General features: G+C 32.2%; 1 protein-coding gene across 5 annotated transcripts in view; it reads right to left on the bottom strand.

Annotated features, from left to right (window-relative positions):
- Nucleotides 1-13,067, bottom strand: part of ADGRB3 (adhesion G protein-coupled receptor B3) — a 747,311-nt gene that overhangs the window by 445,986 nt on the left and 288,258 nt on the right. For 4 of the 5 annotated variants that reach the window (XM_050787501.1, XM_050787503.1, XM_050787500.1 and 1 more), the window contains 2 exons: nucleotides 8,984-9,094; nucleotides 2,897-3,058 (listed from right to left, as the gene is read on the bottom strand). In XM_050787501.1, the coding sequence (XP_050643458.1) occupies nucleotides 2,897-3,058; nucleotides 8,984-9,094 (273 nt within the window). Of the gene's footprint in view, nucleotides 1-2,896; nucleotides 3,059-8,983; nucleotides 9,095-13,067 lie in introns of those variants that run through there. The other variant, XM_050787504.1, reaches the window with a different exon arrangement.

Raw genomic sequence — 13,067 nt, 5'->3', positions numbered from 1 at the left:
ATAAATGGGGAAGACAAACTTTAAATTAAAAATCTTTAAATTATGGAATATTAGATAGCCTTCTGGACATCAGACACAGTGAAAAAGTGGGTTTGGCAGTTCTGTGTGGGAGAAGCGCTCTGATCCCACCACAGATGTTCTCTGTGAAGGCGTTAATAAGTAGTCTCTGGTAGAAGGATGGCAACTTGCATATGTCATCCTTATGAATGTGCGTAACTAGTGGCTGGGAAGTAGGCTGTGAATGGAAAATATGAGAACACTTTCCAATCCACTCAGACTCACATTTAGAGATCCATTTGCCATAATACTATCCTTGTGTGTTGAAAGCGTCTTGGCTATTCAAACACATGCTGATTAGATAAATTTATATTTCAAGTACAGCATAATTCTTTATTGACATTTTTCTCATTATCAAGGACAGAAAACTTGATCCTGGATCTCCTTAAGTCAATACTGTAAGTAGGGAACAGCTTTTAAGTATTCTTCCCAGAAAACCCACTCTACCCACACCCAAATGAAAGTAAGTATCTACCCTTGTGGGATGAAGATTTCATTTCTAAAACATGTTGGTCAAATGATATGTAATCACAGTTAGATAGGAGGAAGAAATTCAAGAGATCTATTATACCGCATGGTGACTATGGTTAATGACTATATATTGTATTCTTAAAAAATGTAAAGAGAGTGGATGTTAAATGCTCTCAGCATAAAAATAATAACTATACGTAGTAAGACACTTGTTAGATTTAACCATTTCACAACATTTGATATATATATATATAATGTATATATCATGTACAACATGACCTCAAAATATGTTGTACATGATAAAAACATACATGTTACCTGTCAGTTTAAAAAATAAAATAAAATAAAATAAAATCCCCAGATCTTTACTTCTACTTGCTTTCCTTGTGTTGCCGAATGTACCTAGAATCTGTCTGCTCTATGAACCCTGTTTTTTTTTTTTTTTTTTTTTTTTTTTTTTTTTTTTTTGAGACGGAGTCTTGCTCTGTCACCCAGGCTGGAGTGCAGTGGCCGGATCTCAGCTCACTGCAAGCTCCGCCTCCCGGGTTTACGCCATTCTCCTGCCTCAGCCTCCCGAGTAGCTGGGACTACAGGCGCCCGCCACCGCGCCCGGCTAGTTTTTTGTATTTTTAGTAGAGACGGGGTTTCACCGTGTTAGCCAGGATGGTCTCGATCTCCTGACCTCGTGATCCGCCCGCCTCGCCCTCCCAAAGTGCTGGGATTACAGGCTTGAGCCACCGCGCCCGGCCTGAACCCTGTTTTTAATCATGTTTTTCATCTTCTTCCCCCTCACAAACTCCTTAAACATTTTTTCTTATGAATCTTTTTAGTTTTTACTTCATGTTTTTTTCTTGCTCTAGTTTAATTCCCACTGAGCCTCACTGATTTTTCTTGTTCTTAGTGGCAATTATTGCTCTTTTCCAGTTAATTCTGCCTTTCTTTCATCACAGGCTTCAGTTCTCTGCCCTGCTTAACTTTTAATTCTACCTTCATCTACTGCTTTGTTACCTCCCAATTCTATTCTAAAGGGATCGCCCACCTCATTGCATCATTCCTCCATCTTCTGCCCACCACTTTCTTTATCTTTTATTTCCTCCACACTGTCCTTTTTTATGGTGATAAAAAGCACATAATGTAAAATTTACCATCTAACCAATTTTTAGTCTACAACTTAGTAGTATTACCTATATTCATAATGTGAAACAGATATTCAGACTTTTTCATTTTGCAAATCTGAAACTCTACAACCATTAACAACTCTCTCAGACTGTCTTTTAATGGATCCCCTTTGCATATTCTGCTGGAAAACTGACATTATTCCTGCTCTTACTCCATGCCACCCACTCTCTACCCTTGCTTTTAGCAACTGTGGAGTCAGCCATCTCTAGAAATGGAACTTAATGAGAAACTTCTAAGCACAAGCTAGCAGATGAAAGGCTGCTGCAGTACAAGTCATTTTCTTTACACCTGTCCCCTTTTGGAGGTCCCTGGAAAGGCTGTGAATGCAAGTCCAGTGTCAACTGTAGCTGTCAGTATGTTTATAGTCATTCATCCACCACATAAATGGTTAGACAAAAAGATAAATCTGGAGATTCGTAACATCATGTGCTTTGAACTTTTGGAAACGAAGTCCAGAGTCCTATTGTTACTTATTTTTACATGAAACTCAGTGGTCTGGGAAGGAGAAATGTCTATAATATGCAGATGTGCATCAACTGAAGAACAAAATTGTGATGTAACATGGAAAATCTGACACTAAGTGGGCATGCTATCGTTAATGCTTCATTTAACGTTAAAGATCTCTCTCCCTCTCTGTCTCTCTTTTCATTAAGTTTCATTTAAGTTTACAAAGCCGTGGATACCTCTGAGGATGAAAGTTACTTGAATGAAATAAAATAACAAAAAGTTATTTGGTCAGGGACACTCTTTTCTTTGATAGGGTCAGATAAGTGATATAAAAACTACTGACTGCCTGACAGACTATGTCAACTACTGCCTTATGACATGAATATACATCATATTTTTAGTACGTAGGCAGATTACATTTTTCCTCAAGAATTCAATTGAACATTTTCACCATCTAAAACACAGAAAAGATATTTGAACCTTAAATACTCTTAGAAGTAGATACACAGATTAGAAACTGATATTTGCAGTGAAGAGGGGAGTCATTTACCTAATTTTGTGACTGCTTTAAAAGCAGAAATAATCACACACATCTTAAAATATTACAGTTGAATAATAATTACACTTATCCACTCTAATCAAAATGCCTATACCCATTTCATATGAAAATAACAAATCGTTCCAAATGCGTAGCATGACACAGTTCAATAACATCCACAGTTGTAGTTGCTGCTAACACTACCTGGACAGAGGGCAGTGTTATTGCAAACCCTTGATTCTCTTAATGGGCCGCTGCAGTGTGTCCCGTAAGGTGATACACAAGTTCTGGTTCGCACCTGCGACCCTTGACCACAAGTAACTGAACATGTGCTCCACTGGGACCACTCTTCCACACCAGATTCACCTGTGTGCAAGACAACAAATAAACATGAAATACTGTCTTAAATATTCATCTAGTAAGCATTATACCAAACTGACATTATGACATGCAAGAATAATTTAAATGTAAAAATATGACCATACATCAAAAGGTACATGAAAACATTTCAGAGAAAAATGAAGTTTAAAGAGGAATGCATATAATGCTGATGCAAACACCAAGTTTTGCCATAACCTTATTAGCAAAATACTCTTCACAAATTACACTGTACCATGGACACTATGAAGGAACTAATCAGCATTTTTCAATATGACTAATTGTTGAAGTGATTCTCTTCAAATTAATCTAAGACTTTGTATTTTGATGGAAAAGGAAGCAAAATATATTTCTAAGCTTATTCTATGGCTTTGGTGAGCAAAAATATATTGATGTGTTCCTCCTTAGTCCTTTATTGTGTAACACCCTTTCTAATGCTAGATGATGTGGAAACCTGGGAGCTTGGACACATCTAATGTATATTGTATTGAGCACTGACATTTATAGTTTATTACTAGTGCATTTTCTACTTTTTCATACTCTGATAGCTATTTATTTTGTGGTAATTTATTTAAATCCTTCTGCTAACAATTTCACCTATGATCTAGAGTAGTGATTTTTTAACTCAAAATAAAGACAAATTTGTTGATAATTTTCATTAATTTGATATGGAACTAAAATTTATTTAAAATGGAGCTCTAAAAAGCCAATGAATATCTAAATTCATTAATTTTCTTGGAGTTAGCATCTCAATGAAACTATGTCAAATTGCTATTATTATGTCCCAAGGAGACTCAAAAGTCAAACATTTCCATGACCAACAAAATAGGCTTGTAATTCTACCATGGCATCATGTTCAGGATGAATTTTAAAAACTGATTTGAAAATTTGCAGTCGTTTTTCTCCAGATTCACACTGGATCATTTAGCTGCTGGCAGTTAACTACTTAAGTTAACCATTTAGTCATTGAAAAGTTTGTAGGTGAAATGTTTCTCAAAACTTTAGATCAAAGAGCAATTTAATAATATTTAATGTTTCTGTTTATAATTTGCCTTTGGAATAGAATTCAAAGGGTAGAATATGATCATGTATTTGTCCATCATTTTCTAGAGAGTTAGTAAATGACTTGAAAATTATTTGCAGGGCTACTCAAGGCAGCTGGTCCACAGACTAGTACTCTAGGAAAGAAGGAGTTTGGGCCAGAATGTAATTCAACACACAAGTTTTCTCAGTGAGAAGTTTGTTCTAAAAATAAAACGTCAGCTGAAATAAAACCTGTGCTTGAGGAAGTGGTTGGTTTTACATTCTGATGTAAACTGCTTATTCCTTTGAGAGACATAATGGTCAGTTTGTGGACAAACACTCTTCTACTAACCACACTTTGAGTAGTACCATTATGACGCATTTGCTCTTATATTGTTCTGCATCATGCACCCAGAGGCAAAGATGACCATCTGTTTATAACTGGACATATATTGTAAGGGCACAGACAATGGTAACTGGGATGACAGATTACATCAAATGGGACTGCTTTTCAGTGTTGTGATCAGTGTGAATTGAAAATACTGTATAGATAATCCTTCATCATTTCAGAATTTTTTTCTTCACAAATGTATATATTGCTAATTTCATAAAAATGTCCTTGGATGACTATCTGAATAACAGTTAAAGCCATGCTTTATAATTTGTTCTTTTACATTAAAGAATACTCTATCAAGATTGAAAATCATTATTCTATAAACCAAATAGAAGGATAATAGTTAAAAAATCCACATATATGAATATATGTGCATATAAATTTAGCAATATAAAATTTAAGCTGAAGTTAGGAAAAATATAATGTACTTTTAAAAATGATGTTCCAAACTGTGATGAGATTAAGTGAGGTATAAATATTATGGTTGCATGTTATTAATTAAAAGAAAGTTATGAACAATGTGGATTCCATAAGTGAAATGATAAAGGTTATGAATAAAATTAGTTCTATTTTACCACAAAAGCAGCCTTTTTCCTCTTGCATTGTCATAATGACAGAAAAACATAATTTAACTAAACTGAGCAGTGAATCCAGATCAAGCCCTATATTTAAATTACTTTTGTACAAGTATTTAAACATTTGAGTTGCTTCTGAATGTATGATACTGCAATGATGCTGAACAGGCTAAGCAGTGGTGCCTGGATCATGAAAGTTTGATAATGAATTCTCAGAATTGGCCTCATCACTCTTCCTCTTTCTTCACTGATCAAAAATAAAGTAAATAAATAAATAAATAAAACATATTGGCTTTCAGATTTTGAATTAAATTTTTGCCAGTGAAATAGTGGCCTACCTATCAAAAAATCTTGTTATAACTCAAATCCTATAGTTTCAGTGACATTTCCACTAAATACTTCTTTTTTCCATGCTGCCCCTTCCTTATTTATAAAAGTATGAGGAACATTCTAGGCAAGAACATTAGGCCATTGTGAGAACAGCTAATATACATTATAAGAAAGATGTTAAAAATATTCAATGACTTTAAAATAGTAAAGTATAAGACAAAGTATACTGTTTTTAATATATGGGTCTTTGGAGATAGTATGAACTAAAAGCTCTTTAGCCTAGCATGAAACACAAAAGGAAACTGGAAAAGCATTGCAATTAAAGTCAGAAGACCTGTGATTGATGGAAATCTACTGAATAATAGCTCTGTGACCTTGAGAAAGTCATTTTATTTCTTTGAATGTCTTTGATAAAATGAATGTTATATTTACTTCAAATTCTGTGAAAATTGAGTGAGATAATGTGTGAGAATGCATTTTACATTATTAACAAAATATTAATATAAACTTTTGCTAATATCTTAAAGTCATGAAATTAGAAGTGTACTTTTAATTTTATTTATTTATTTATTTATTTATTTATTTATTTATTTACTTATTGAGACGAAGTCTCACTCTATAGCCCAGGCTGAAGTGCAATGGTGTGATCTCGGCTCGCCGCAACCTCTGCTTCCTGGGTTCAAGAGATTCTCCTGCCTTAGCCTCCCGAGTAGTTGAGATTACAGGTGTGCACCATTACGTCTAGCTAATGTTTTGTATTTTTAGTAGAGACAGGGTTTCACCATGTTGATCAGGCTGATCTTGAAGTCCCAACCTCAGGTAAACCACCCACCTTGGCCTCACAAAGTGCTAGGATTGCAGGCATGAGTCACCACGCCCAGCCTAATTTTATTTTTTTTAAATTTTAGATAACATGTTACATAGTCCAAATTTAGGCTATTTTCCTCACTGTAATAAAAGACTACTTTTGTAAACATGTTTATAAATTAATTGATGACTATGATACTTAAGCATAAGCAAATGTAACTAGGATATCTTAAGTCATCTTATTGGCATTCAATTTAGATGTCTATATTAAATACATGTATTTTTATGATATCATTGAATTTTATACTCCTTAACGATAAATAAAGATTGCATGATAGGCTATTACAGCATCATCATTTATGTCCAAACTCTGCTACTTTATCAAACGTTACTCTTTTTAAAAACTGTTACACTCATTTTATCACTCTATAGAAAGATTGCTTTTAATTACAATCTTTTACTGATCATATTGATTGAAGAGGCCAGGCTACTCATTTGGAGAAGTAATTCTTAAACATTAAAGTGTGATAGCTTTTGCTTTTTTCTCCATGATTAATATGAAAATATATTGTCTTTTGTTATTGTTTAAATTTATGTTTTTGCCTTATTCTTTGTTCTCAAATTACTGTTAACAAATTTTATATTATTTATATGCAACAGTCTTTTTTGGCTTAAAGACAAATACAGGGAAATATTTTATAAGTAAAGTTTAATTTTTATAAAATTTCATTGTGTGACACTTACCTGTATTTATTCACACTACCTTAACACCTAAAGAAAGTATAATTTAGGAAAATATTTAAGGAAAACCTTCTTCTCTTTTTCATATTATAATTGTCTTCTGTTAAATTATAAATTTTTTAAATTACTTAAAATAATGTAGTTTCCCAGTTTTACATCAGTACTGAAATAGTTTAATTTTAAAGTCTTATACATGTCTTTATGTTTGTCTATACTATATTTGGTTAAAATAAAATAATAAATATTTATTACTCATCATTTTGAAATTAGTAATTCCTTACTAGGAAAACACAATGTTCCTTGAAATTTGAATTTACCAAAAGGGTATTGGCTGAAAATTGTGAACTGAACTAGGTCACAGACAAATCAAAAAACTTGTACAAAACCTTTTGGCCAAATTGCATAATATTTATGCATAAACTAATCATGTTACGCTATTGGAAATGTAAAACTATCATTTTCCATTTCACTTCCTATTGGCTCCAGTTTTTAGGAACTTCAGTAAACCAGTGTCTGCCATGTCTTTTGCACAAATAAAATACACCTTTTTTAATCTTGCAGAAATGCCCCCACGAGATGGTGCTGATGAGTAGTCAGCCCATGCCCGTGTGCCTTGACTTAATGTCTCTAATCTCTGCTCAGTGGTTGAAACTTTTTGCTCCCTATAAAGAAGAGAAATACATTTAGAAATTTGGAAATTTGCCTAAACCTGTTAATACACTTTTAGACTTGTTCAAACAAATAGTAAAAATGAAAATCATTTTTTCTTAAACAAGAAGGTGCACAAAAAGGGATCCAGATAAGCAAGTTTCTACATTTCTGTATTTGGTTGCAATATATATCTCAAAAAAACTAAAAGTGAATCTTTGTAGAATTTATTTTAAACTTCCTGTTCTGAAAATTTGACCTCCTTACAACTAATGTATCAAAATCTTCTACTCACCCATTATTGAGAGCAAAACTCTTGAACAATATTTGCATTTTTATATTGCAGATTCAGATCTAGTGTTCTAAAAAATATTATCCTAAGAACATGTGAACTGAAGGAAATATCCATTTCTTGGGGGAATTTCATCACTGTCCATCTAAATGTCATGTCAGGAAATTGGTCATGTACTTGAAACTTCTGTATTAATGGCAAAACATCGAGACGTATACAATTTTTTAAGACATAGATAAAACTGTTAGCTTTCAATTTCCCAAAATAAAGGTAACAATTGAAAATTTACAAAACAAAGTTTAAACACTTTTTCTTTTAAGGATGTACTACATGCAATGTACTCAGATGGAATTAGATCGTTTATTATGATAAGAAAAAATATGAATACATATATTAGTTCAAATTCTGTAACTAAATAATAGGCATAAATTATACATACTCCAAATATTTACAGATATATTTGGAGGGAGGTTTTAAAAGTAATCTAATTAATTTAGAATTAATCATTTTATAAAGTAGAAAGTCATTTTAGTTGATATTTAATTAGTTGGAATGTGTTACAGCTTACTTAACACTGTCAACTTGTTATTATTTAGCTTATATAACACAACTCTTTTCAAATAAAAATTATTAAAATTTTTAAAAGTTTATATTTTCTGTGATTTTAACAATAATTAATACTTATAAGTAGGACCACACTTGAAAAAATTCAATATATTCAATATTGTTAAAATAAATTTGTCTAAAGTTTCATTTAAAGTTATAATTTTTGAAAGTCTTATGTCAATCAATTATTGAAGAGATAACTTTGCTGTCTTTCTTTAAACATTTAATGATACATTTTAAGTAGTTAATTAGCATAAATGCTACTATGTAAATCCTAAATGTCCCATACTGAAAGCAAAATAATTCTTACATAATTTTTGTGCACTTTTCAATTCACAGCTACTTTATTTATGGACTTTAACTGGTGACAAAAAAAAATGGCTCAAAAAAAATATCAGCTCCAAAAACTGACAAATGTGCAGCAAAAGATTATGAAAACATGCAGTGGCTTCATTAAATTAACAACAATAAATATACAAATGTAACTAACGTATTACCAGTTTGTGCCATAAATTTAGCAGCATCAGCTTGTTCCTGAGGGACCCTTTTTTCATGAACAGATCGAGGTCGCTGACTTTTAATTGTATGATCTCCCATCATTCCAAATTCTAAAGACAGAATAAAGGTATATGAAAGCTTGTGTGTAGACATTTCTCACAAATTACATTACTGTCTCATGCAATATGTTCCTACACATACCTAGAAGATAATTATTAAATTCACAGTTCTAAACTTGCTAGGCTAATCTGCTTGGAATATCTCAAAACTCAAGTCAGAAAACCTATAAACATGAACAAGATTTCAAAAAACAATAATAACAGTCAATAAAATGACACATCAGATTTTTAGTCAACTTAACAGAGATACTGTACTCTTTTCTGATAATGTTTTGAAGCAATACATAAGAAAAAATACAACCACAGTGTTAACTGTTGTTTTTTTAGACAGAGAATCCTGACTTGGTAGCATCTGCTTCTTTGCTCAACAATGATCACCCCCAGAAGTTTGTCAGCAGTTTCCTTGTTACTAGATTACTCAGTCCTGTAACTTAACTTTTCTAAGGTAAACCCAGTCATTTAACAGACTACTTTTTTTGGTTTTTTTTTTTTTTTTTTTTTTTTTTTGCCATCCAAAGATGAGGTTGCCCTTGGTGTCTTCAAAGGCTCATGGAATATAGTGGCCTTGGTCATTCTCATTATTCCCTTCCCTGCCCCAATAAATTCCTCCCCCCTTTTCTAATCACATGTAAAGGAATATTTTCTATTTTAAAGTTATATTTATAAAATTTATTGTTTCCAGCCTTCTGTTATTTGATAGCAGAACTTTCAAGAAAGGCAGAAAAAAATTATCTGGGAGTAACTCAGAAACAAATGGAAGAAAGAAAAAAATTAGTTGAGTAAAAGAACAGCTTCTATGTAATGTATTTTTAAAAATTCATATTCTTAGAATTCTGCAAGAGATCTGTGCTTATTGAACTGTGACTGAAAAGTGGTTTTACTAAAATCAGAGCCTAATGTATGGAATAGTTGTTGGTTCTGTCTCATAGGAGTTTAGACAGGGGAAGGGAATACTGAGGGGCAAGAAATTGTGCTGCTATCTTTTTTACATCAAGAAAATTACTAGGCCCTTAAGACCTGGTGTCTTAAACATGACAAAGATGACTGGGTGAAATGTGTTCCACTGACACTGCAGATAGTGTAATTAAGCAGTGTATTTTGTAAGCAGTAATTCTGCCAATTCTTATATGTAAGGAGAAAAGACTAGCATACATTTTTATCTGTCCTAGCTAATCCTCACATAAAAATTAAACCATGGCACCTGACTGATGTGTCATAAAATTTTTTACAGATAATCTACTCAAAAGAACGTCCCCTGAGAAATCTGAGAAATCTAAATGTGTGTTTGTTTTTGTCAGGTGAGAAAATATCCAAAGCAGAAAATATAAAAGAATAGCTTCTATTTAATATATTTTTTAAAATTCATTTGCTTAGATTTCGGCAATATCCTACACTGTAGCTATTTCTACTTATCAATAATAAAATGTCAGTGGGTTTGACCTTGTAAAATCCATCACTATTTTCCATTACTGTCAACATCCTTTCATTCCATTCATTTATGTGTGCTGTAAGTGGTGTCTAAACCATGTTTTGCCAGGCCATAAGAAGTATCTAATCACTCATTCAATGATTTTGGAAATTAATGATTTAGGAAGTTTATATGTAGAATGACTATCCAATATTTTCAAATGTTATATGCAATTAGAATGTTTCTGGATATGAAATAGCACCGGAATTTAGTAGTAATTTTTATCAACAGTATACTTCACCTTATTTCCTCTTGAATTTGTATTTTAAGTTGTGGGTATGTCTATTGTTTTCAGCATTTATGTCAGAGTATAGGTTTACATAAGTCACCTGGGGGCTCTGATGCTCACACTAAGGTAATTTTGGCACTGAGAGGGCAAAGAATGCTGAAAAGATTATTTCATGCCTACAACTTAATTATGTAATAAATAACTGTATAACCTGTTCTAGCAGAAGGTAATTCTTCAACTCAGTGGCAGCATGATAACAGGCGGAAATCTCTTTTCTAAGGAAAATGGTTTATTTTTAAGAGAGACTATGATTTCAAATTAAGGAGGTCTGAGTATGTCCGTGGGTCTTGGTCTGTCACCCAGGCTGAAGTGCAGTGGTGCAATCATAGCTCACTGTAAACTTGAACGCCTGGGCTCAGGTGATCCTCTACCTTGCCTCAGCCTCCCAAGTAGCTAGGACAACAAGCACCATCCACCATGCCTAGCTAATTTTAAAGTATTTGTTGTTGTTGTTGTTGTTGTTGTTGTTGTTGTTGGAGCAGGGTATCACTATCTTTCCCAGACTGATCTCAAACTCCTGGACTCAAGGGATCCTCCCACTGCTGCTTCCCAAATTGTTGGGATTACAGGTAGGAGCTACCATGGACAGCCTTGGGATGATTTTAAAAGTGGCATATTCAATTTTTAACACGTTAAGTTTAAAACAAGTTGAAGTGTTCATTTTTTAAAGAATAGAACAAATTTAAGTAAATCATTTTATATTATCAGTTGGAATGTGATTTACATCTCTTAAAATATGTGTAATACAAATTGAATTTCAATATTCTACAAATTAAATTTCAATATCCTACACCGTAGTTATTTCTACTTATCAATAATCAATGTTATATGAATACTAGTGCTGATAGTTTATCATAAGTCACAACATTTGCAATAAGAAATTCTTCAATACTTTATGAACTTGATTACAAACTTATTACATAATCAGAAGTTTGAATTGGAATTGTTGAATATGGTCATCACTATAATGTATCTGAAAAATTATTTTTAAAAAATGAGAATTAATATGAGGTCCTGATATAACTAAATTCCTTATAAGAGAGAAGACATTAAAATTCATTGATTTTTTTCAGATGGGAAAACAACACTATGGTGGTATTTTTTTGAATATTCCACATCTATTGTTCTGGCCTTAATTCAAATTTGTAATTGAAATATATAAACTATTGTCTAACCAAGTGTGTTTCTTCTGCCAAAGTTTACGTCCCATGTTTCAAAATAAAAAAATTTCTTTGTTTTAGAGTTGCTATTAACAGTAAGATTTAACAGATAATGTTATAGTTCTCTCCATACCTCACAATGGGGTATTTTTAAAACATTTGTGTTGTCTTTCAAGATAGCATTATCTTCTTCACTTCTAATAAAAATTTAGGCCAATTGGATCATCCCAACTTAGGAAAAACCAATTATTTTTGCTGTTATTTTATGTGGTGAAAGTGGGTTGAGGTATACTTTTAGCATAGCAGGCTTTCTGAATAATATAAATTCTTCATGGATGGTTGATTCATATTCAAATGATTCTTAGTTGGCAAAGATAACATATTACATTAGTTACACGAGAAAAAGAACATAACCAAATAAAAAGATGATCTGCTTTGGTGAAAGCAATGGAAAGCAAGTTATGAAATCAAATGAAATAATGTATAGCATAACATTATATATGTACACATGGTACATGGTTTATGAATATACAGGGTTATTTCCTATACCTTTATGTTTATGTTATCAGTGAAGTGGTGGGTAAACAACTATGTTCATGTATAAAACCCAAATGATTAGAGATGACTTCCATGTTTAGGTATATTTTCTCAATCTTTCACTGTGCTTCTTGCTAAAAAGCAATAGGCTCTGGAAGTCACATACAATCAAAGTTACATGAAAGAAAAATTTTGAAAATAATTTCCTTCAGTACAATTTTATGTCATTTCTTCCCCAATCCAGGAATATGTAAGTAGATCATTAAAAAATAAATAGACTTAAAATTTGACTTTTGATAGTCAATTATCAGTTATAAAGTTTTTGTCTGGAAATTAAGGGTCATCATATGAAATCAAATTCATTAAAAAGTTAAAACACAAACACATATCCGTTTCTTATTCTACCATGTGTATTTTTAAACATACAGACAAACACATCAATAGATTAGGAGATAAGAGTCATTACTGTAATCTATCTAGCAATGGAAATACTATTTCACATTGTTAGTT

Source organism: Macaca thibetana, chromosome 4, assembly GCF_024542745.1.
Source record: "Macaca thibetana thibetana isolate TM-01 chromosome 4, ASM2454274v1, whole genome shotgun sequence".
Classification (NCBI taxonomy): domain Eukaryota; kingdom Metazoa; phylum Chordata; class Mammalia; order Primates; family Cercopithecidae; genus Macaca; species Macaca thibetana.
Note: the sequence above shows the minus strand (reverse complement) of the source record. Positions and strands in the feature narration are given on the sequence as shown.